The following is a 24986-nucleotide window of genomic DNA, read 5'->3' on the forward strand; positions in this document are numbered from 1 at the left end:
CTCAGCCTCCCGAATAGCTGGGATGACAGGCATGCACCACCATGCCAAGCTAATTTTTTGTATTTTTAGTAGAGACGGGATTTCACCATATTGGCCAAGCTGGCCTCGAACTCCTGACCTTGTGATCCTCCCACCTTGGCCTCCCAAAGTGCTAGGATGACAGGAGTGAGCCACCGCGCCTGGCCAGGGCCCAGTTCGTTACCCTGAGTGTAAAAGTGTCTGAAAAAGGCCCATGACCAGGCTTGGCCAAGAAAACTAGGACGCGGGCTGGGCGCGGTGGCTCACCCCTGTAATCCCAGCGCTTTGGGAGGCCGAGGCGGGCGGATCATCTGAGGTCGGGAGTTCGAGACCAGCCTGTCCAACATGGCAAAACCCCGTCTCTATTAAAAAAGCTGGGGGTGGTGGTGGGGGCCTGAAATCCCAGCTACTCGAGAGGCTGAGGCAGGAGAATCACTTGAACCCGGGAGGCGGACGTTGTGGTGAGCCGACATCGCACCACTGCACTCCAGCCTGGGGAACAAGAGGGAAACTCCGTCTCAAAAAAAAAAAAAAAAAAAGAAAGAAAACCAGGGCGCGGTAGTGACAGCCGCAGATTTCAGGAAAGAAGACCTGCCATGACAGAAACCGTTACAGCCTCCGTCGTTCTTTTCCGCAGGTCGGGCTTCGGGCCCCGGTCTGGCCCAGGTCTCTCCTGGCTTTTTTCGGGAGCAGTCCCGGCCGGCCCCGCCTCAGCCCTTCTCGTTCCCCGGGGGCCGCTCCCTCTCGGCAGTCGCAGTTCCCGCCTCTGGGCTCCGGCGCCCGCTGAGCCGACGGAGGAGGGGCGCCTCGTGCGCTGGTTCCAGCCTCTTCGGGCGCCGAGTTCCAGGACCCGCCCCCCGCGCCAGTTGCCAGGGAGCGGTTGCCATAGAGCTGAGCAGTTGTCCGCGTGCGCAGGCGGAAGTCCCGGATTGAGGCGCCGCCATTTTTGCTGCCCGGACGCGGAGCGAGAGGCTGAGAGAGTCGGTGACACTATCCGCTTCCATCCGTCGCGCAGACCCTGCCGGAGCCGCTGCCGCTATGGATGATCGAGAGGATCTGGTGTACCAGGCGAAGCTGGCCGAGCAGGCTGAGCGATACGACGGTGAGTTGGGGGGGCAGCGGGGGGCTGGAATTCTCGGACCCTCTGCCGCCGCCCACAGAGGCCGGGAACAGGAGACAAAATGGCGGCATCGTCAGCGAGTCTGGCCCGGGGGCTTGGGTTCGGAAAGCAGGAAATGGCCTGGGAGCTCCCGGGGCGATGGGAGGCTCTGTGCCCTGGAATGTGACCCCTTCGCCGTCCTTAGCTGCAAACAATTTGCGGGCCGGGAGGCCGGGGCGACAGGGTGGAGGAGTTGGTTGTAAAATGGCGGCTGGGGGAGGGCGAGTCCCGGGGCGGGGGAGGGGGAGGAGATGGCGGGTGCTGTCTCCGAACGAGCAACCCTCATGGGATCTTTTGTGACGGCCTTGGTATGTGGAGAACAACTGGGTGGGGTGATGGGGGAAGCAGCACCCGCCACATGGGAGAGAGCGAAGACCGGGAGCTGTAGCGCGGGCGCCTTTCAGGGAAATATGGCGGGTGGGGGCGGTGGCTTTTCCCCTGAGGCCCCGTGTGGGGCGGCGGCCGTGGAGTCTCACAAAGGAGAACCCTTGAGAGCGATGGGCTTCCTCAGGCCTGAGGTGGGGGACAGTCCTGGATGATGGTGGGGGGAGAGGGGTGAGTGGGAATCACTGCCGTTCGTCTTGGGCGGTGGCAGGCTCCGATGCTGCGATCGGGTTTCTTTCCCGTAGGCCGGCACCTCGTAGTGAGGGGTTTTGGGGCTTTTCCTCCTCGCCGCCTTCTGGGGAGGCCCAGAAAATCCTCACTCCCTCCGTCTCCTCAGACTTAAAACAGGAGACCTCGAAGTTCCTGTAACCTTTCTCTGGCTCCGTCACCCGTGGGTTCTGATGGATAGAACCAGGAGACCAGGAGGCCACGACTCTGAGAGTTCGAGCCTTTGTAGAGCCCGAGCCTCCGTCCACCCGTTTGTAAAAACGATGACTTTACGGTTTGTGCGCACTATCATGACAAATGGAAAGACCTGTTGAAATAAAGTGATTTCCAATAGTGTTCAGTAACTATATTTTGGTTGACTCTGCAGGCTCGGAATACTGGTCTGTACTTCGTGGGGGATCTTAACCTATTCCAGGCGCTCGGCTGAGGCTGGGGTTTTTGAGTTATGAAGGTTGAAGATCCTGTTACTTTCCTTTTTTCCATTTTAAATAAATGGGTTTGTGTAGAAATTTTAGTAGTTCCTCTTTGTTCGTTGTTCTTTTGCCCCATTGGGTTCTCCAGTCCTTTTTCAGAACTTTATCGAAATATCCATTGTGTTTGTCATGGTCATTATCAGGAAGTTCATTCTTAATCCTCCCTCCCAATCCACCTTTTGGACCACCTTTTGAAATACCCTCACATTTATAATTGTGCGATACTGTAGTGTTAAACGAAAAGTCATGTATGTGGGTCCTGTGGTTTTAATGCTTCTGCGTGGTAGGGTGGGGTGAGACATGGTTGGAATCAAGGATCTTTGATCCTTAGATTTTTTTTCCTAATTAAGCTACCTATATTTCAAAATGTTATGTAGGGCCCTTGCTTTCCTCGAAATGCAGATTTAGTCATGTGAATAACCTCAGGGCTAGTCCCCGTTATCATCAGAAATAAGGATTCAGGGATTTGAAACTAAGACAAGGCCTCCAGAACTCAAATTTAGGAAATATAGGGAAATAAATTTCGTCTTGTAAATTCTTAAATTGCTGTTTGTATTGAACAAGGTTCCTGTTGGAAGAGGGAGGGGGATAAGATGGGGAAGTACAGCTCAAGGTCAGCTTTGTCTTGATTTCAGTGTTTAAAAATCGAACAGATATAAATGTGCTTGTATTGGAAGTCTCCTCCTCCGCCCCCTCATCTCCAGATGTTCCCCCTCTTAATCTGTTAGTGTTCTTGGGAGGAAACAAATTATACTTGAATGCTTTCTATTTTGTGGGTATTGGGCCTTTAAGTAAACTTAATGTGATAACTAGAAAGGATGTGAGGAAAGGTCTTTTTCTTCTTGAAAGCTCATTTAAAAAACCAATTTGAAAGCTTACGATTGTAGTTTCCAAATAAAGTACAGGTTAGTGATAATTATATTTTTGATGTGAGTGGTGAGGATTTCTGACCAGAGCCGTTATTGGTTATTGAACATAGGACTTTGATACAGCCACATCATTACAGTTGTTAATGTTAGGTGTCCCCTTCAGGATCTGAAGGGGTGAGGAAATAGGATCTACAGGGTGAGGAGCTATTCCTGTGATTGGGGCATAAGGTGGACTCAGTGGAAAGGAGAGTAGGAGGAGGAGACAGAAACCGGGAATTTCTACCTGTGTCCTCTACCTGTGTCCATTCCTTTATTGAGTGCAATATTTTTTTTGTTTCTGGTGACAGTTTTCCCGGAGTTCTGGTCACCGAACAGAATTTAGCAGGTGTCTTAGCAGGTGTCGGGGGTGGAAGAAGGTAAGGCAGTGTATTGGCAGGATTTCTTTGTTGGGTACTTGTACCCAAATGCTGGCTTTCCAGCTGCCCTTTTATCTCTCTGTTACTGCAGTAGGCTTATTTTATTTTGCTTGCTGTGTTGAGTTAGTGCCTAAACTTCTTTGTATCCTCATTTAATTCTATCCTGGGGCGTTGGAATCAATTTATGTGGATTATTTAACGATACGGGAGGAAGAGCTAAGCTGTGTTCAGGAAAACGACAGTTTTGGGTCACAGGAAATATTTAAGTTTGGGGCTAGGAGTTGAAGATTAAATCTAGCATCTCATCACTTTAACAAGCCAGTAGTCTAAGAATGGTTTTTACCTCCTTCGAAACCGTATTAAGCAAGTCCATTATTTCTTAGCATTTCTCAAACAGCTCTTACTGTTCCTTGTATGAATTAGTACAAGAAAGTGGGGAAGAAAGGCCGGGCGGGGTGGCTCACGCCTGTAATCCCAGCACCTTGGGAGGTTGAGGCGGGTGGATCACCTGAGGTCGGGAGTTCAAGACCAGCCTGGCCAACATGGTGAAACCCCGTCTCTACAAAAATAAGATTATCTGGGCATAGCTACTGAGGAGGTTGAGGTGGAAGAATCACTTGAACCCAGGAGGTGAAGATCGTAGTGAACCAAGATCGTGGCATTACACTACAGCCTGGGCAACAGAGCGAGACTCTTGTCTCCGGAAAAAAAAAAAAGTGAGGCCGGGCGCAGTGCCTCATGCCTGTAATCCCAGTACTTTGGGAGGCCGAGGTGGGTGGATCACCTTAGGTCAGAAGTTCGAGACCAGCCTGACCAACATGGAGAAACCCCATTTCTACTAAAAATACAAAATTAGCTGGGGGTGATGGGTGCCTGTAATCCCAGCTACTTGGGAGGCGGAGGCAGGAGAATCACTCGAAGCCGGGAGGCCGAGGTTGCAGTGAGCCGAGATCGCGCCATTGCACTTCATCCTGGGCAACAACAACAATAAAAAATGGGGAATATAGAGGGGAAAAATGAATAGTTTACCCGTTTTGGGGAGCAGAGGGGTAACATAAACTACATTTGGACTTGTGGGGCAGTTGTTGGTTTTGTCCTTTCTTAGTCTCTTCCCTGTCAAGATTGGCTCTGTGGAAGGTAGGATGAAGTTTTGATGGTCATGTTGGATTCACTAGGAATGCATCTGTTGAGTCATCTACTTGAGAGCTGTCTTTTTTTTTTTATTTGAGATGGAGTCTCGCTCTGTCTCCCAGGCTGGAGTGAAGTGGCACAATCTCGGCCCACTGCAACCTCCGCCTCCCGGATTCAGGCGATTCTCCTGCCTCACCCTCCCGAGTAGCTGGGACTACAGGCATGTGCCACCCTGCCAGGCTAATTTTGTATTTCTTTTTTAGTAGAGACACGGTTTCTCCATGTTGGTCAGGCTGGTCTCGAACTCCTGACCTCAGGTGATCCGCCCATCTCAGTCTCCCAAAGTGCTGATGTTACAGGCCTGAGCCACCGCGCCTGGCCGAGAGCTGTCTTTTTTTTTTTTTTTTTGAGACAGAGTCTTGCTCTTGTCACCCAGGCTGTAGTGCAATAGCACGATCTCGGCTCACTGCAACCTCCACCTCCTGGGTTCAAGCGATTCTCCTGCCTCAGTCTCCAAGAGTAGCTGGGATTATAGGCGCCCGCCACTATGCCCAGCTAATTTTGTATTTTTAGTAGAGATGGGGTTTTGCCATGTTGGCCAGGCTGATCTCGAACTCCTGACCTCAGGTGATCCGCCCGCCTTGGCCTCCCAAAGTGCTGGGGTTACAGGCATGAGCCACTGAGCCTGCTGAGAGCTGTCCTTTTAAAACACCAGATCCTCACCTCTAGCTAGCTTATTCTGTTAGTTGGTGAAGAATAGGGAAGGGAGCATGTGTGGAATGAACTTTTTACTATGGTCTTGTTAGGAAAAAGGTAGTAGTAAATTAACTTTGTTAATAAGTTTAGAAGCATTTAGATTAACTAGCAATTCTTTGACTGTAGGCCAGTAATTTTCCATTGCCATTTCAGTTAATGGACTAACTTTCTGGAGTAAAGTTTATTTTTCTCCTTTTTAAATGCACAGACAGAACTGAGTAATGTTGTGTTAAAAATCCCTTCTACGACTGGGCTCTGTCACCCAGGCTGGAGTGCAATGGCGTGGTCTTGGCTCAGTGCAACCTCCGCCTCCCAGGTTCAAGTGATTCTCCTGGCTCAGCCTCCCAAGTAGGTGGGACTACAGGCGCGTGCCACCACACCCGGCTAATTTTTTTTTTTTTTTTTTTTTTTGAGACGGAGTCTCGCTCTGTCACCCAGGCTGGACTGCAGTGGCGCGATCTCGGCTCACTGCAAGCTCCGCCTCCCAGGTTCACACCATTCTCCTGCCTCAGCCTCTCTGAGTAGCTGGGACCACAGGCGCCCGCCACCACGCCCGGCTAATTTTTTGTATTTTTAATAGAGACGGGGTTTCACCGTGGTCTCGATCTCCTGACCTCGTGATCCACCCGCCTCGGCCTCCCAAAGTGCTGGGATTACAAGCGTGAGCCACCGCGCCCGGCCTACACCCGGCTAATTTTTTGTATTTTTAGTAGAGACGGAGTTTCACCATGTTGGCCAGGATGGTCTTGATCTCCTGATCTCAGGTGATCTGCTCACCTCAGCCTCCCAAAGTGCTGGGATCACAGGTGTGAACCACTGCATCCAGCCAATTTTTGTATTTTTAGTGGAGACGGGGTTTTACCATGTTTGCCAGGCTGGTCTTGAACTCCTGACCTCAGGTGATGTGCCCACCTCGGCCTCCCAAAGTGCTGGAATTAGAGGCGTGAGCCACCACACCCGGCCCCATTTTTTTTTTTCATGGATGACTGTAAGGGTAACTGATACTGCAGGCATATTTTTTCTTTATATTTCAAGAACACTGTGTACACAAACAGTAATGACAAGCATGTAGGGCTACATTTTTATTTTTTTATTTTTTTTGAGGCAGAGTCTTGCTCTGTCACCTAGGCTGGAGTGGAGTGGTAGGATCTCGGCTCACTGCAGCCTCTGCCCCCGGGTTCAAGCGATTCTCCTGCCTCCGCTTCCCGAGTAGCTGGCACTACAGATGCCCGCCATCGCACCTGGCGATGTATTTTTAGTAGAGATGGGCTTTCACCATGTTTGCCAGGCTGGTCTCTGACTCCTGGTTTCAGGTGATCCTCCCGCCTCAGCCTCCCAAAGGGCTAGCGTTACAGGTGTGAGCCACCATGCCTGGCCTAGATTTTTAATTTTTTAATGGGTACATATTAGGTGTATATATTTATGGGAAGGCTAAATTTAAAAAAAATTTTTTTTTGAGACTGGGTATTGCTTTGTGACCCAGGCTGAAGTATAGTGTCGCTGTTATAGCTCACTGCAGGCTCAACCTCCTGGGTTCAAGTGACCCTCCTGCCTCAGCTTCCGGAGTAGCTGGGACTGTTGCACTGGCCTAATTTTTGTGTTTTTTTTTTTGTAGAGATGAGGTCTCTATGTTACCCAGGCTGGTCTTGAATTCCTGGACTCCTACCTTGGTCTCCCAAAGTGCTGGGATTACAGGTGTGAGCCACTGCCCCTGGCCTAAACTTTACATATACGTATATGACATTTATGCAGTACCTCAGTTCACAGACCACGTTGACAAAAGTTTTTAATTTATGTAACAAGATTGGAGCAGGTAGAGTGTTACTCCCATTTTCTGGTTCAAGAAAGTGAATTTGAGAGAGAGATTTTTCTGTGATCATATGGCTAATCAGTTATTAAGTGGTAAAGCCAGAACTTAGTGTCTGCTGACCTTTTTAGATCGGTACACTTACTCTCTTTAGCCAGTCAAAAAAGATCTCTGTTTAAGTAAGGTGGTGCCTTTCAGAGGAGTGGGGGGGGTGAGTAGGGTATGCTTGTTCTTTAACAATTCTAATAGCAGTTACTTCACATCTTGATGTTTGTGATGACTGATATCCATGGTGAATTGTAGACAAAATCTTTTCACTTTCCTAGAGAAACCTGGTGGTTTTTTTCAGAGACAAAATCTCATCTCAAGGCACAGCGAAATTAAAATGAGGTGAAGTTTAAGTACTCTCAGAATGTTTGTTCGCATACAGGTTCTTAAAAAACATAGTTTAGGCTGGGCGCGGTGGCTCGAGCCTGTAATCCCAGCACTTTGGGAGGTCGAGGCGGGTGGATCACTAGGTCAGGAGATCGAGACCATCCTGGCTAACACGGTGAAACCCCGTCTCTACTAAAAAATACAAAAAAATTAGCCGGGCATGTTGGCGGGTGCCTGTGGTCCCAGCTACTCAGGAGGCTGAGGCAGGAGAATGGCGTGAACCCAGGAGGTGGAGGTTGCAGTGAGCCGAGATCGCGCCACCGCACTCCAGCCTGGGGGACAGAGAAAGACTCCGTCTCAAAAAAAAAAAAAAAAAAAAAAAACATAGTTTATTGTAGACAGATGTCACCTCTTTAAGCAAAAGAAAAAACAACCAAAAAAAGAAAAGCCCGCCGGGCGCGGTGGCTCACGCTTGTAATCCCAGCACTTTGGGAGGCCGAGGCGGGCGGATCACGAGGTCAGGAGATCGAGACCACGGTGAAACCCCGTCTCTACTAAAAAATACAAAAAATTAGCCGGGCGCGGTGGCGGGCGCCTGTAGTCCCAGCTACTCGGAGGCTGAGGCAGGAGAATGGCGTGAACCCGGGAGGCGGAGCTTGCAGTGAGCCGAGATTGCGCCACTGCACTCCAGCCCGGGCGACAGAGCGAGACTCTGTCTCAAAAAAAAAAAAAAAAAAAAAAAAAAAAGAAAAGCCCTAGCCGGGTTCCGTGGCTCAAACACCTGTAACCCCAGCACTGTGGGAGGCCGAGGTGGGCGGATCACCTGTGGTCAGGAGTTTGAGACCAGCCTGACCAATATGGTGAAAACCAGTCTCTACTAAAAATACAAATATCAGCTGGCCTGTGGTGGCTTGTGCCTTTAGTCCCAGCTACTGAGGAGGCTGAGGCGGGAGAATCACTTGACCCTGGGAGGTGGAGGTTGCAGTGAGCCCACATCGTGCCATTGCACTCCAGCCTGGGCCACAGAGGGAGATCTTGTCTCAAGAAAAGAAAAGCCTCATAGTTTATCATAATGATTGTACTGGGATATGGCTGATGCTTTGCATTTCTGTAAAGTAGCTTTAAAATATTTTCCCCTCTCACTTATCTTTTTTTTTTTTTTTTTGGGGTTTTGAGACAGGGTCTCGCTCGGTCACCCAGGCTGTAGTGCAGTGGTGCGATCTTGGCTCACTGCAGCCTCTACCTTCCAGTCTCAGGTGATTCCCCACCTCAGCCTCTCAAGTAGCTGGTTTTTTTTTGTTTGTTTGTTTGTTTGTTTGTTTGTTTGTTTTGAGACGGAGTCTTGCTCTGTCCCCCAGACTGGAGTGCAGTGGCGCAATCTTGGCTCACTGCAAGCTCCGCATCCCGGGTTCACGCCATTCTCCTGCCTCAGCCTCCCGAGTAGCTGGGACTACAGGCGTCCGCCACCACGCCCGGCTAATTTTTTTTTTTTTTTGTATTTTTAGTAGAGACGGGGTTTCACCGTGTTAGCCAGGATGGTCTCGATCTTCTGACCTTGTGATCCGCCCGCCTCGGCCTCCCAAAGTGCTGGGATTACAAGCTTGAGCCACCGCGCCCAGCCTTTTTTGTTTTTAAAATTTATTTATTTATTTTTTGGAGAGATGGAGTCTTGCTCTGTCACCCAGGCTGGAGTGCTGGAGTACAGTGGTGCGATCCATCACGCCCAGCTAATTTCTTTTGTATTTTAGTAGAGATGGGGTTTCACCATGTTGCCTAGGCTGGTCTCGGAACTCCTGAGCTCAGGCAGTCCTCCCACCTCGGCCGTCCGAAGTGCTAGGATTACAGATTACGGGTGTGAGCCACTGCTCCTGGCCTTTTTTTTTTTTTGGTAGAGATGAGGTTTCACCATGTTGCCCAGGCTGGTCTCGGAATTTCTGGACTTAAGCAGTGTATCAGACTTGGCCTCCCAAAGTGCTGGGATTATAGGCGTGAGCCACCACCCCCGGCCACCTTTGTCTTACTGAATGCTATTAAGTTGTTAGGTTAGTGATGTAGTCATACAACTTTTTTTTTTTGAGATGGATTTTTGCTCTTGTCATCCAGGCTGGAGTGCAGTGGCGCGGATCTTGGCTCACTGCAGCCTCCGCCTCCTGGGCTCAAGTGATTCTCCTGCCTCAGCCTCCCAAGTAGCTGAGACTACAGACTTGGGCCCTCATGCTTGGCTAATTTTTGTATTTTTGGTAGAGACAGAGTTTCATCATGTTGGCCAGGCTGGTCTTCAACTCCTGACCTCAGGTAGTCCGCCTGCCTCAGCCTCCCAAAGTGCTGGGATTACAGGCGTGAGCCACTGCACCCGGCCAGATATAGTCATACAACTTCTAGGAGGGACAAAGGTTGGCATATGATTCACCAGTGTTGTTCCACGTAGTTGGCTAGATAGCTGTCTAATGGAATCCATTAAGGAGTAGCAAAGAGCAGCAAGAAAAATGGCTATTTTCACTATTTTTGAAATGGTCAGTTAGCAGTTTGAGAGAGATACATATACTTTTTTGAGACAAGGTCTTGCTTTGTTGGCCAGGCTTGGATTGCATTGGTGCAGTAACGATTCACTGCAGCCTCAACCTCCCAGGCCCAAATGATCATCCCATCTCAGCCTCCCACGTAGCTGGGCCCACAGCTGTGCACCACAATACCTGGATAATTTAAAATAACTTTTTTTTCTTTTTCTTTTTTCCCCGAGACAACATCTCACTATATTCCTCAGGCTGAGATGCAGTGTCACAGTTATGGCTCACTGCAGCTTCGACCTCCTGGGCACCTGAGCATGCCAAGTGGCTGGGACTACAGAGGTATACCACCACCTCTGGCTAATTTTTGTAGAGACAGGATTTTACCATGTTGCCCAGGTCTTGAACTCGAGCTCAAGATTTACCTGCCTCACCCTCCCAAAGTTTTGGGATTACAGGCGTGAGCCACCATGGCTGGCAAAAAAATTTTTTTGGTAGAGGCCTGGTCCCAGCGGATTGCCCAGGCTGATCTTGAACTCCTGAGCTGATGTGATCTTTCCACCAAGTAGCTCGTACGACCATGACCAGCTAATTAAAACAATTTTTTTTTGTAGAGACGGGATCCCACTGTGTTGTTCAGGTAACTCCTGGGTTCAAGCGATGCTCCCACTGTGGCCTTCCCAAAGTGCAGGGATTACAGGCATGAAGCACTGTGCCCGGCCAGCGTGATATATGTAGGTATTGATATATCCAAATAGACGAATTGGGTTGCCAACAGAACTTCATGGTTTGTGCTCTAACTAAATGTTAATGCTAGTCATGGCCCTAAGAACAATTTCAGATGTTCATTTAAATTTATCAAATTGTAGCAAATAATAATGAAAGTCACCATAATTCAACATCCACATGAGTACATCTTGAAAAGACAGAGTAATTCATAAGCTACAACAGCAGGCATAAACTGAGATTGTCCTGGGCAACAAACTTGCCTTGTGGTCACCCTACTTATGGCCATTTGTTACTAGATTTTCTCGTTTAGACTCATAAATAGCCAGGCGCGGTGGCTCACGCTTGTAATCCCAGCACTTTGGGAGGCCGAGGCGGGCGGATCACGAGGTCAGGAGATCGAGACCACGGTGAAACCCCGTCTCTACTAAAAATACAAAAAATTAGCCGGGCGTGGTGGCGGGCGCCTGTAGTCCCAGCTACTCGGAGAGGCTGAGGCAGGAGAATGGCGGGAACCCGGGAGGCGGAGGTTGCAGTGAGCCGAGATCGTGCCACTGCACTCCAGCCTGGGAGACAGAGCGAGACTCCATCTCAAAAAAAAAAGACTCATAAATAAGTTTCCTAAACTTTGTAAAGCCTTTTATGACAGAGATATCTTAGATCTAAGTCTCTAGGAGGTTGAATTTTTTTTTTTTCAAATGAAGTTAGCCTTTGGCAGAATATAAGTCAAAGGAAAAGTGAAAATTTCCTCCTCCTAGCTCCCTCCCCCACGGATGGGAACGTGCTAGTTAAAGATGTGGTAGTTGCTGAAAATAGAGCTTGCTGGCATTCCAAATCCTCTGATGGTGTCAACACCTAGTGTGTTGGTTTTCTTATGGCTACCTTGAGCCAGTTCTGTGTTTAAAAATATAATAGACCTAGGTGTTGATAGCAGTGTCCTAAGCTCAGAGCTTTCCCCACATTTTATTTTTTTATTTTTACAAGTCTCTTTTATACCAAATACCCACATAAAAATTTAAAGGCTCACCCATATCTTGTTACAACTGTTCTGTTTAGAATGCCAAACTCTGTAGTTCAGACCATATGACCATGATCCTGGCTTATCTCTTGAAATTTTAATCTTGAATTTATTGCCCTTCCAACAATCTACCATAGTAGCTGGACGGATCTATTGTTGGTGGGCTTGATTTGTGATCAGATCAGGATTTTATCGAGCTAAAGCAATATGAAAAGTGTTTAACTCTTCATTCATACCTAAAGTTTGAAGGAGACGCATTACTGTAAGAGTTATGACAGTATGTCATCATTTGGCAGATGTGGTAAATCTGCCATCACAGAATGCACAGGAATCACTGGGTGATTCCTTATCTTTCGAATTGGGGATTAGTGATGTTTCTCTTGCCTACTAATTTACAGGGTGGTTATGAAATTTTGGGCTTTCGTAAACTGTAAAGTGTAATACTTGTCAGTACTATTTACTGTGAAACATTCTTATCTAATGTGAAAGGTCAGATAATTGTTTTTGTTACTGCTGTGCTAGGATCGTATTAGATGATAACCTACTTTTTTGAGTTATTCTTAGCAAGTGTACTCTTCTGGGCTTAGTCCTTATGTAAGATCTGCACAAAGAAATATTCTCAAAATCCTTAATCTTACATGTGTAAATTTGTGTATCCAAAGTAAAGGTCGTCCAGATTATTCCCAAATGATAATTTTGTCATGTTGAGCTGGTATATAGTTGTTTTGATATTAATTTTAGATTAATAAGAGACTTCTCCTTAGCAAACGTAACATCTTTTGTCTGAATTTGGGATGAAAGCTGCTACAATATGAAAATGTAGGCTGGGCGCAGTGGCTTACGCCTGTAATCCCAGCACTTTGGGAGGCCGAGTTGGGCGGATCACCTGAGGTTGGGAGTTCAAGACGAGCCTGACCAACATAGAGAAATCTCATCTATACTAAAAATACAAAATTAGCCGGAAATGGTGGCAGGCGCTTGTAATCCCAGCTACTCGGGAGGCTGAGGCAGGAGGTTTGCTCAAACCTGGGAGGTGGAGGTTGCAGTAGCCGAGATTGTACCATTGCACTCCAGCCTGGGAGACAAGAGCAAAACTCTGTCTCAAAAAAAAAAAAAAAAGAAAGAAAATGTAAATAATTGGCCAGGTACAGTGGCTCACGCCTGTAATCCCAGCACTTTGGGAGGCTGAGTCGGGTGGATTACGAGGTCTGAAGATCGACACCATCCTGGCTAACATGGTGAAACTCTGTCTCTACTAAAAATATAAAAAATTAGCCAGGTGTGGTGGTGGGTGCCTGTAGTCCCAGCTACTGGGGAGGCTGAGGCAGGAGAATGGCGTGAACCCAGGAGGCGGAGCTTGCAGTGAGCCAGGATCGCACCACTGCACTCCAGCCTGGGCAACAGAGCGAGACTCCATCTCAAAAAAAAAAAAAAAAAAAAAGAAAATGTAAATCATTGTCACATATTTGCATTTTAGCCATCTCAGATTACTTAAGGAAAAACAGTGTTAGCTATGACCAATTTTGTGAAATGTGATCCTAAAGGCATAATATAAGCCTTGGACAATGAATGGGTTTTGATTAATAGAAAGCTACTGAATACTACTAATCCCTGGGTTAGTCAGTTGAGGACTTTGTAGGACCTTGGAGTGGTTGTTGTGAACACCTTTATGTTGAAATTTAGTTATGTTTAAGTGTTAGTAGGGGCCACGTGCAGTGGCTAATAATCTCTGTAATTCCAATACTTTGGAAGGCAGAGGCGGGAAGATCCCTTAAGCCCAAAAGTTTGAGACCAGCCTGGGCAACATAGCGAGACCACGTGTCTACAAAAAGAAACAAAATTAGCTTGGCCTAGTGGCGTGTGTGTCTGTAATCTCAGCTACTTGGGAGGCTAAGGTGGTAAGATTGCTTGAGCCCAGGAGGTCGAGGCTACAGTGAGCCATGATAAGACCATTGCACTCCCACCCGGTGACATAGTGAGATCCTGTCTCAAAAAGGAAAGAAGAAAGATTTAGTGGGATTAATGACTTGTATTTGATTGTAATAGGTTTACTTGTAAAATAGTTAAAATTTATGATAGGATTACCGTGACATTTTCAAGAACATTATTTGACCAGAAAATACTGTCACTGTTGCATGACAGTTATGACAGTTTTTGTAGATTTTTCGAAATACATTCATGAGTATGAAATACTTAATGCGAATATACTACTAAAGAAACATTAAAATATATTATTAAAGTGTTGAAATTTTGATGGGGATTTCTTAGCTCATCAAAGAATTGACATACCTGTAATCTCATTGCTTTTGGAGGCCAAGGTGGGAGGGTCATTTGAGGCCAGGAGTTTTTTTTTTTTTTGGACAGAGTCTTGCTCTTGTCAACCAGGCTGGAGTGCAATGACACGATCTCAGCTCACTGCAACCTCTGCCTTCCCAGATTCAAGCAATTCTCCTGCCTCAGCCTCCCTAGTAGCTGGGATTACAGGTGCCTACCACCATGTCTGGCTAATTTTTAAGTATTTTTAGTAGAGACAGGGTTTCACCATGTTGGCCAGGCTGGTCTCGAACTCCTGACCTCAAGTGATCCTCCTGCCTCAGCCTCCCAAAGTGCTGGGATTACAGGCATGAGCCACCATGCCTGGTGAGGCCAGGAGTTTGAGACCAGCCTAGGCAACATTGCAAGACCCCGTTTCTATTAAAAAAAAAAAAAAAAAGAGGCTGGGCGTGGTTTTCTCACGCCTGTAATCCTAGCACTTTTTTTTTTTTTTTTTTTTTGAGATGGAGTCTTGCTCTGTTGCCCAGGCTGGAATGCAGTGGTGCCATCTTGGCTCACTGCAAGCTCCGCCTCCTGGGTTCACGCCATTCTCCTGCCTCAGCCTCCTGAGTAGCTGGGACTACAGGCACCCGCCACCACGCCCGGCTGACTTTTTGTATTTTTAGTAGAGATGGGGTTTCACCGTGTTGGCCAGGATGATCTCGATCTCCTGACCTCATGATCCGCCCAACTCGGCCTCCCAAAGTGCTGGGATTACAGGCGTGAGCCACCGCGCCTGGCCAATCCTAGCACTTTGGGAGGCCAAGGAGGGCAGATCATGAGGTCAGGAGTTTGAGACAAGCCTGACCAACAGGGTGAAACCTTGTCTCTACTAAAAAAAAAAAAAAGCTGGGCACGGTGGCTCACGCTTGTAATCCCAGCACTTTAGGAGGCCGAGGCAGGCGGATCACGAGGTCAGGAGATCGAGACCGCGGTGAAACCCCGTCTCTACTAAAAATACAAAAGAAAAATTAGCCGGGCGCAGTGGCAGGTGCCTGTAGTCCCAGCTACTTGGGAGGCTGAGGCAGGAGAATGGCATGAACCCGGGAGGCGGAGCTTGCAGTGAGCCGAGATCACACCACTGCACTCCAGCCTGGGCATCAGAGTGAGACTCCTCAAAAAAAAAACAAAAGTTAGCTGGGCGTGGTGGTGGCACGTGCCTGTAATCCCAGCTACTCAGGAGGCTAAGGCAGGAGAATCACTTGAACCCGGCAGAGGTTGCAGTGAGCCGAGATAGTGCCCCTGCACTCCAGCCTGAGTGACAGAGTGAGACTCCGTCAAAAAAAAAAAAAAAAAAAAAGCCAGGTGCAGTGGCTCACCCCTGTAATCCCAGCACTTTGGGAGGCCAAGGTGGGCGGATCACCTGAGGTCAGGAGTTCAAGACCAGGCTGGTCAACATGGTGAGACCCCCCCCCCATCTCTACTAAAAATACAAAAAATTAGACGGGCATGGTGGCGTGCACTTGTAATCTCAGCTACTCGGGAGGCTGAGGCAGGAGAATCGCTTGAACCCGGGAGGTAGAGGCTGCAGAAAGCCGAGATTGTGGCACTGCACTCCAGCCTGGGAAACAGAGTAAGACTCCGTCCCCACCTACTGCCCCCTACCCCCCCCCCCCGCCGCCAAAAAAAAAAATCCTTAATTCTCTCAACCATTTGAGAAAACAAGTCAAATTTCTTAAAAATCTGAATGGAAAGTTAATCCTTCTACTAAACCGAATCGGACCCAAGGGTTGTCTGTGGTCATTTTCTTCCTGAGTATTCCAAAACAGAATTTTAAAGTATTTTTTGTTTCAGTGTCTTTCTGATTCCATAAAAATTGTAAAAAGATTTAGACTTTGATCTACCTCTTTTTCCTGTACTTAGTGTTTTAGGTGATTGATCTGTCCAGCGTCTTAATTTCCACCTCAGCTTTCACTGGAGTTTCATCTCTTTGGTTCTACTGCAGCCAAACGTGTTTACAAGGGAGTATCCTTGTAAATCGAAAGGAGAAATCTCCCATTCTGATGGAGTAGGGGATTACTTCCCCACCCCCAATATTTTTATTTTTGTTTTTTAATCTTTGTGTTATTCTAACTTTAGTATACATGCTGCCAAAGTGAGCACAACCCTGCCCTAAATAATTGAGACCAAAGGGAAAAGTACTTTTTGCAGTCAAAATTGTAGAATCTTGGTAAAAGATTGTCTTGTTTTTCTTTTTAACCTAGCAGAAGCTGGTTTGGAAGGAAGTCTTAAAGTTCCATAGAAGGTTACACAATTCATGTTTTCCTCTTTTTTTTTTTTTCTTTTGAGACGGAGTCTCACTCTGTTGCCCAGATTGGAGTATAGTGGCGCGATCTTTGCTCACTGCAGCCTCTGCCTCTTTGGTTCAAGCGATTCTCCTGCCTCAGCCTCCTGAGTAGCTAGGATTACAGGCACCTGCCACCATGCCTGGCTAATTTTTGTTTTTTCTTCAGTAGAGACGGGGGTTTCACCATGTTGGCCAGGCTGATCTCAAACTCCTGGCCTCAGGTGATCCACCCGCCTTGGCCTCCCAAAGAGCTGGGATTACAGGCGTGAGCCACCGTGCCTGGCTCATGTAGTTACTTTTAGAGTGAGGAGAGGTGCCTCTGTTTAGGCTGGTATATGAAGAGTAAAAGTTGTCCTTGAGTGTCAAGATTATTGTCTTTTGAAAAGCCTTAATCAAAGTATTAAAATGTTAAAAAACAAGTTCCCAAACTTATTTGACAAATACTTATTGAATGCCAACTATGTACCAGGCACTGTTCTAGACATTTTAGACACTTGGGATTCATCAGTGAACAAAATAGACAAAAGATCTTTTCAAGGACTTTATAATTCTAGTGAATGTATAATTGCTTTTGGAGTTATTCTGTTCCTATGTGTAATTAAGAGTTAGTTTGAATTAGTTAGCACCAGTGGTGTCTGGTATATGCAGGGTACTGTATCAGGTGCTGGGTGTCCCATATTAAAGACTGTAGAAAGCTCGGTGTTTTCTTCACTGACTACTAGTGTAAAATGGTACTAACAAATTGAAAAACCTCTTTAAAGTGTTTCATTGTAATGATAAAACCCTGTAATAATAGTACCATCTACTGTTTTTTTTTTTTTTTTTTTGAGACGGAGTCTCGTTCTGTCGCCCAGGCTGGAGTGCAGTGGCACGATCTCGGCTCACTGCAAGCTCTGCCTCCCGGGTTCACGCCATTCTCCTGCCTCAGCCTCTCCGAGTAGCTGGGACTACAGGCGCCCGCCACCACGCCTGGCTAATTTTTTGTATTTTTAGTAGAGACGGGGTTTCACCGTGGTCTCAATCTCCTGACCTCGTGATCCGCCCGCCTCGGCCTCCCAAAGTGCTGGGATTACAAGCGTGAGCCACCGCGCCCGGCCTCATCTACTGTTTATTGGCGATTTCTCTCACTTGTCATCCAAACAACCGTGCAAAGTACTACCCATTTTACAGATAAGGATCAGTACTTGAGGAAAAGTGACAACACATTTGAAACGTCACTGGTATTCTGCCAAGGCTGGTGCCCTGCAAAGCTGGTACTCCTTCGACTTTGGTATTTCTTGTAGGCTGGTGCCCTCCAAAGCTGGTACTCCTTCCACTTCGGTATTTCTTGTGTGTAAACGTCAGTCCAAACTGCTTGAGGCTTTCTTTTCTTTTTTTCACCCTTTTTTGTGGAGACTGGGTCTCTCTGTGTTGCCCAGGCTGGTCTCTCAGCTGGGCTTAAACAGTCCTCCTGCCTTGGCCTCCTAAAGTGCTGGGATTATAGCAGTCTTTTGGCTTAGCTTCTCTCTGAATAGTGTTATCTTTAATGTATGAAGAAGATAAAGGTTGGGGACCACTGATAGATGGGACTAGAGCTTTATAAATGCCTGGATAAGAAGCTCTGGTAACTTAGTAAATTGCGGTATGGTGTTGTACTTTTTATTTGTGTACCTTTTCAGTAGATGAGTTTTCAGGCATGTAGTTGGGAGGCCTGGGGGACTGATCACAGCGGACCTTGGTGTTTTCTTCTAGACCAGTTGCTGGCAGATTTTCATCTTCTCAACAATTAATAACTGTACATCATTAACATGGTCTTAATGCCTTTATCTTATTGCTGCAGATTTCTTCTTAACTTTTACATTTTCTGGTTTCAGAATGCTGCCAACATTTCTTTATTCATTTTATCTTTACTTTTTTTTTTTTTATTTTTTGAGACAGAGTCTTGCCCTGTCACCCTGGCTGGAGTGCAATAGAGGGTGAGCTTCAGCCAAGGAGTTGCAGGCTGTAGTGTGTTATGGTCATGCCTGTGAATAGCCACTGCAAGCCAGCCAGGGCAGCATAGGGAGACTCCTCTAAAAAGAAAAAACAAACCTGAAACTGATTTAAAAAAAAAATTTCTTTGGGAGGCCAAGGCAGGTGGATCATCTGAGGTCAGGAGTTCAGGACCAGCCTGACCAACATGGAGAAACCCGTCTCTACTAAAAATACAAAAAAAAATTAGCTGAGCTTGGTGGCGCATGCCTGTAATCCCAGCTACTCCTGGGAGGCGGAGGCAGGAGAATCTCTTGAACCTGGGAGGCGGAGTTTGCAGTGAGCCCAGATTGCGCCATTGCACTCCAGCCTGAGCAACGAGAAACTCTAGGCTGGGCTCAGTGGCTCACTCCTGTAATCCCAGCACTTTGGGAGGCTGAAGCGGGTGGGTCATAAGGTCAGGAGTTCAAGACCAGCCTGGTGAAACCCTGTCTCTACTCAAAATACAAAAATTAGCCGGGTGTGGTGGCACGCACCTGTAGTCCCAGCTACTTGGGAGGCTGAGGCAGGAGAATCGCTTGAACCCGGGAGGCGGAGATTGTGGTAAGCCGAGATCATGCCATTGCACTCCAGCCTGAGTGATAGTGCGAGACTCCATCTCAAAAAAACAAAACAAAACAAAAAAAAAAGAAACACTGTCTCCATCTCAAAAAAAAAATTGTTTTTCTATGAACAGAAGAATTCTTTGTGTATATTTACCCTTTATTAGGAAGACAGTCATTACATGCAACCACTGGTTAAATTATATTAAAATCAACTTGGGGCCGGGCGCCGTGGCTCACACCTGTAATCCCAGCACTTTGGGAGGCCGAGGCAGGCGGATCACAAGGTCAGGAGATCGAGACCATCACGGCTAACTCAGTGAAACCCCGTCTTTACTAAAAATACAAAAAAATTAGCCGGGCATGGTAGCGGGTGCCTGTGGTCCCAGCTACTCAGGATGCTGAGGCAGGAGAATGGCGTGAACCCAGAAGGCGGAGCTTGCAGTGAGCCGAGATCACGCCACTGCACTCCAGCCTCGGCGACAGAGTGAGACTCTGTCTCAAAAAAAAAAAAAAAAGGGCAACTTGGATATTTTCTAGCTAAAATATCTATTCAGAGTATTTTTTCAATCTAGATGTACGTACATATTTCGGATTTTGCTGGGAAGCTTAGAAGAAAACTTCTAGTATCTGGCCGGGCACAGTGGCTCACGCCTGTAATCCCAGCACTTTGGGGGGCCGAGGAGGGCGGATCACGAGGTCAGGAGATCGAGACCAAGGTGAAACCCCGTCTCTACTAAAAATACAAAAAATTAGCCAGGCGTGGTGATGGGTGCCTGTAGTCCCAGCTACTCGGGAGGCTGAGGCAGGAGAATGGCGTGAACCCGGGAGGTGGAGCTTGCAGTGAGCCGAGATCGCGCCACTGCACTCCAGCCTGGGCGACAGAGCGAGACTCCGTCTCAAAAAAAAAGAAGAAAACTTCTAGTATCTGGTACTTTCTGTGGAGGTGTTTTGTTCACCATTTCATTATGTTATTTAGATACATATTTATATCTGACTGAATATTATGTGAATATTCATCTTACATTATGAACTGCTTGTGAATGTCTTTATTGGGTATTTGACATATCTAATAATCTATTTTGTATTAACACTGCAGTAAACTATATCCAAAATGTGATTTTCTGTAATTTGAGTTGTTTACTAGTTGTGAGAAGTGGGGTTTGTTAGTAAATGAGCATAAATCTTTTTTGAGACAGAGTCTCGTTCTGTCGCCCAGGCTGGAGTGCAGTGGCGCGATCTTGGCTCACTCCAAACTCTCCTTCCCGGTTCACGCCATTCTCCTGCCTCAGCCTCCGGAGTAGCTGGGACCACAGGCACCTGCCACCATGCCCTGCTAATTTTTTTTATTTTTAGTAGAGGCGGGGTTTCACCGTGTTAGCCAGGATGGTCTCGATCTCTTGACGTGATCCGCCCACCTCGGCCTCCCAAAGTGCTGGGATTACAGGCGTGAGCCACTGTGCCCGGTCGAGCATAAATCTTTTTACATGTGTACTCTCAATGTTTTGAGATGTGATCTCACTCTTGCCCAAGCTGGTGTGCAGTAGCAAACACACCTCACTGCAGCCTTCACCTCCTGGGCTCAAGTGATTCTCCCACCTCTGCGTCCTGGGTAGCTGGCACTACAGGTGTGCCCACCATGCCTGGCTAATTTTTTTTTTTTTTTTGAGACAGGGTCTCGCTCTTTCAATCCCATGCTGGAGAGCAGTGGCTGGATCTTGGCTCACTGCAGCCTTCGCCTCCTGGGTTCAAGCAGTTCTCTGCCTCATCTTCCTGAGTGGCTGGGATTACAGGCACCTGCTTAACGCACGGCTAATTGTTTTGTATTTTTAGTAGAGATGGGGTTTCACCATGTTGGCCAGGTTGGTCTTGAACTCCTGACCTCGTGATCACACGCGTCAGCCTCCCAAAGTGCTTGGATTACAGGCGTGAGCCACTGTGCCCCGCCCTCTTTGGCTAATTTTTTAAATGTATGAAGAGATGGGGTCTTGCCATATTGCCGAGGCCAGTCTTGAACTTTTGGGCTCAGGAAATCTTCCCACCTCAGCCTCCCAAAGTGCGGAGATTGTGGGAATACTCTTTCTGTTTTCTGAAAAAGTTTATTAACTTTATAATACTAGCAACTTACGAATGTGCAGCACAAAATTTAACTAAAAACTTGTGTTTTAAAAAATTTAAACAAGGGCTGGGTGGGGTGGCTCACGCCTGTAATCCTAGTACTTTGGGAGGCCGAGGCGGGTGGATCACCTGAGGTCAGTAGTTCAAGACCAGCTCGGCCAACATGGTGAAACCCTACCTCTACTAAAAATACAAAAACTAGCCGGGCGTGGTGGCACGTGCCGCCTGTAATCCCAGCTTCTGGTAGGGGCTGAGGCAGGAGAATTGCTTGAACCCGGGAGGTAGAGGTTGCCAGGAGCTGAAATCGCGCCACTGCACTCCAGCCTGGGCAGCAGACCAAGACTCTGTCTCCAAAAAAAAAAAAAAAAAATTAAACAATATGTGAAATAGTTTTTCCGTTTTTTTTTTTTAAACGGAGTTTTGCTCTTGTTGCCCAGGCTGGAGTGCAATCGCACGATCTCAGCTCGCGGAAACCTCGTCCTCCCAGGATCAAGCAATTCTCCTGCCTCAGCCCCCAGAGTAGCTGGGATTACAGGCATGCGCCACCATGCCTGGCTAATTTTGTATTTTTAGTAGAGATGGGGTTTCTCTATGTTGGTCAGGCTGGTCTCGAACTCCCGACCTCAGGTGATCCATCTGCCTCGGCCTCCCAAAGTGCTGGGATTACAGATGTGAACCACCATGACCAGCCAGTTTTTCCACTTTTGTTTTGGCCCCCCCCCCCTTTTTTTTTTTGAGATGGAATCTTGCTCTGTCACCTCGGCTGGAGTGCAGTGGCATGAGGTCAGCTCACTGCAACCTCAGCCTCCCAGGTTCTAGCAATTCTCCTTCCCCAGCCTCCCAAGTAGCTGGAATTACAGTCATATGCCAACATACCTGGATAATTTTTGTATTATTAGTAGAGATGGGGTTTTGCCATGTTGGCCAGGCTGGTCTCGAACTCCTGACCTCAAGTGATCCTCTGGCCTTGGCCTCCCAAATTGCTGGGAATACAGGCATGAGGCACCACACCTGGCCTGTTTTTCATTTCTTACTGCAAAAGATGAATTTAAATGTAAAGTCAACAGTACAACCATATCAAGTAAATAATGAAAACTACTGGCCAGGCGTGGTGGCTCACGCCTGTAATCCTAACACTTTGGGAGGCCGAGGCGGGCGGATCACAGGGTCAGGAGATTGAGATCATCCTGGCTAACATGGTGAAACCCTGTCTCTACTAAAGATACAAAAAAAAAATTAGCCTGGCCTGGTAGTGGGCGCCTGTAGTCCCAGAACCCGGGAGGCGGAGCTTGCGGGCGGAGCTTGCAGTGAGCCAAGATTGCGCCGCTACACTGCAGCCTGGGCAACAGAGTGAGACTCCATCTCAAAAAAAAAAAAAAAGGCCAGGCGTGGTGGCTCAAGCCTGTAATCCCAGCACTTTGGGAGGCCGAGGCGGGCGGATCACGAGGTCAGGAGATTGAGAACATCCTGGCTAACACGGTGAAACCCCATCTCTACTGAAAATACAAAAAAATTGCCGGGTGTGGTGGCGGGGGCCTGTAGTCCCAGCTACTCGGGAGGCTGAGGCAGCAGAATGGCTTGAACCTGGGAGGCGGAGCTTGCATTGAGCCGAGATCGGGCCACTGCACTCCAGCCTGGGGGACAGAGGGAGACTCCCTCTTAAAACAAACAAACAAAAAACTACTACTTACTGCTGGAAGTAACTTGTCAGTGGTTTGAGTCTCCTGTAATAACTTTTTCTTTGCACCAGTGCCTATCTGTGTCTTGTCTTGTCTTGTCTTTTCTTCTTTCTTTTCTGTCTGCCTGCGTGCCTGTTTTTTTTGTTGTTGTTGTTTTGTTTTTTTTTTTTTTGACATAGTCTCGCGCGCTCGCGCAGGCTGGAGTACAGTGGCCCAGTCTGGGCTCACTGCAGCCTTGACCTCACATGCTCCAGTGATGCTCCCACCTCAGTCCCATGCCTGGGACTACAGGCGTGCACCACCAGGCCTGGCCAATTTTTGTATTTTTTTTTGTAGAGACATGGTTTCGCCATGTCTCCTAGGCTGGTCTAGAACTCCTAAGTTGAATCGATTCACCCGTGTTGGCCTCCCAAAGTGCCGGGATTACAGGCCTGAGCCCTTGTGCTCGGCCTTTCTCAGTGCATTTATGTTACGTTTTGATTAGTTGATAGTTTGAAATTCCCCTCCCCCCCCACATGCATTCTTGAAGAACCTTTTGTGTTTTTTTTTTTTTTTTTTTTTGAGACGGAGTCTCGATCTATCACCCAGGCTGGAGTGCAGTGGCTCAATCTCGGCTCACTGCAAGTTCCGCCTCCCGGGTTCACGCCATTCTCCTGCCTCAGCCTCCCAAGTAGCTGGGACTACAGGCGCCTGCCACCGCGCCTGGCTAATTTTTTGTATTTTTAATAGAGACGGGGTTTCACCGTGGTCTCGATCTCCTGACCTCGTGATCCGCCCGCCTCGGCCTCCCAAAGTGCTGGGATTACAGGCGTGAGCCACCACGCCCGGCCTCTTTTGTTTTATTTACTTTTTTTTTTTTTTTTTTTTTTTGAGACGGAGTCTCGCTCTGTCGCCCAGGCTGGAGTGCAGTGGCGCGATCTCGGCTCACTGCTAGCTCCGCCTCCTGGGTTTACGCCATTCTCCTGCCTCAGCCTCTCCAAGTAGCTGGGACTACAGGCGCCCGCCGCCACGCCCGGCTAATTTTTTTTGTATTTTTAGTAGAGACGGGGTTTCACCGTGGTCTCGGTCTCCTGACCTCATGATCCGCCCACCTCGGCCTCCCAAAGTGCTGGGATTACAAGCGTGAGCCACTGCGCCTGGCCATTACTTATTTTTTTAAGTTTATTTATTTATTTAGAGATGAGTCTTGTCCTGTTGCCCATGCTGGAGTGCACTGACACTATCTCAGCTCACTGCAACCTCCACCTCCCGGGTTCAAGGGATGCTCGTGCCTCAACCTCCTGAGTAGCTGGGATTACAGGCATGCGCCACCAAGCCTGGTTAATGTTTTGTATTTTTAGTAGAGTCGGGGTTTCTCCATGTTGGTCAGGCTGGTCTCGAACTCCCGACCTCAGGTGAGTCACCCACGTCAGCCTCCAAAAGCGCTGTGATTACAGGTGTGTGCCACCACACCCAGACTAATTTTTGTATTTTTAGTAGAGGTGGGGTTTCGCCATGTTGGCCAGGCCAGTCTGTGACTCCTGACCTTAAGTGATTGTTAGCATCCCAAAGTGCTGGGATTACAGGCGTGAGCCACTGCTCCCAGCCTCTTGGACCATTTAATCAATATGTATTTCTTTAGCATGTATGGGGAACAACTTTCCCCTTGTGAGTAATAAAATGGTTACTTATAATACCTACTATGGAAGAGTTACAGTCTAATCTGGCAAGCTGTGCCTAGAAACTAGAATGATGATTGCCAGCTTGTATGATACAGGAATTGTAGAGAAGGAGAACAAGGGATTGTGTGCTGTAGTTGTCGGGGAAAACTTGAGTAGTAGGTGAGACATTAATTGCGGAGTAAGATTTGGATGTTGGGAGAGTGAGGTTCTTTGGATATGTTACCAAAGGCACAGATATGGGATTAAATATATGAGATGTAAGAATGGAAAGTCTGGGTTAGAAAAAATGGAGCCATATTCTACAAAAGGCTTTATTAGACTTAGATTCTAAACTCTGTGTTCTTTATTTAGCTCTTTCCTACATCAGGCACATTAACACCCCCACCCGTCTGGATTCCGGTTTTGTTTTTTTGTTATTTAATCCTTGGAAGTGAGGCGAAGAAAAGAAATTAAACATATAATTGAATTCATATTATATGCCAGACAATTTACTCTACAATCTCATTTTA

At 47.5% G+C, this 24986-nt stretch overlaps 1 protein-coding gene across 2 annotated transcripts in view; it reads left to right on the forward strand.

The window, feature by feature from the left end:
• Window positions 1–595: 595 nt before the first annotated feature.
• YWHAE (tyrosine 3-monooxygenase/tryptophan 5-monooxygenase activation protein epsilon) overlaps window positions 596–24986 on the forward strand; it is a 60378-nt gene continuing 35987 nt past the window's right edge. The window contains exon 1 of one of the 2 annotated variants that reach the window (XM_055256372.2): window positions 596–1120. In XM_055256372.2, coding sequence (XP_055112347.1) covers window positions 1057–1120 — 64 coding nt within the window. In that variant the 5' untranslated portion in view covers window positions 596–1056. The remainder of the gene's footprint in view (window positions 1121–24986) is intronic. The other variant, XM_055256373.2, reaches the window with a different exon arrangement.

Source organism: Symphalangus syndactylus, chromosome 20 (assembly GCF_028878055.3).
Source record: "Symphalangus syndactylus isolate Jambi chromosome 20, NHGRI_mSymSyn1-v2.1_pri, whole genome shotgun sequence".
Lineage (NCBI taxonomy): Eukaryota > Metazoa > Chordata > Mammalia > Primates > Hylobatidae > Symphalangus > Symphalangus syndactylus.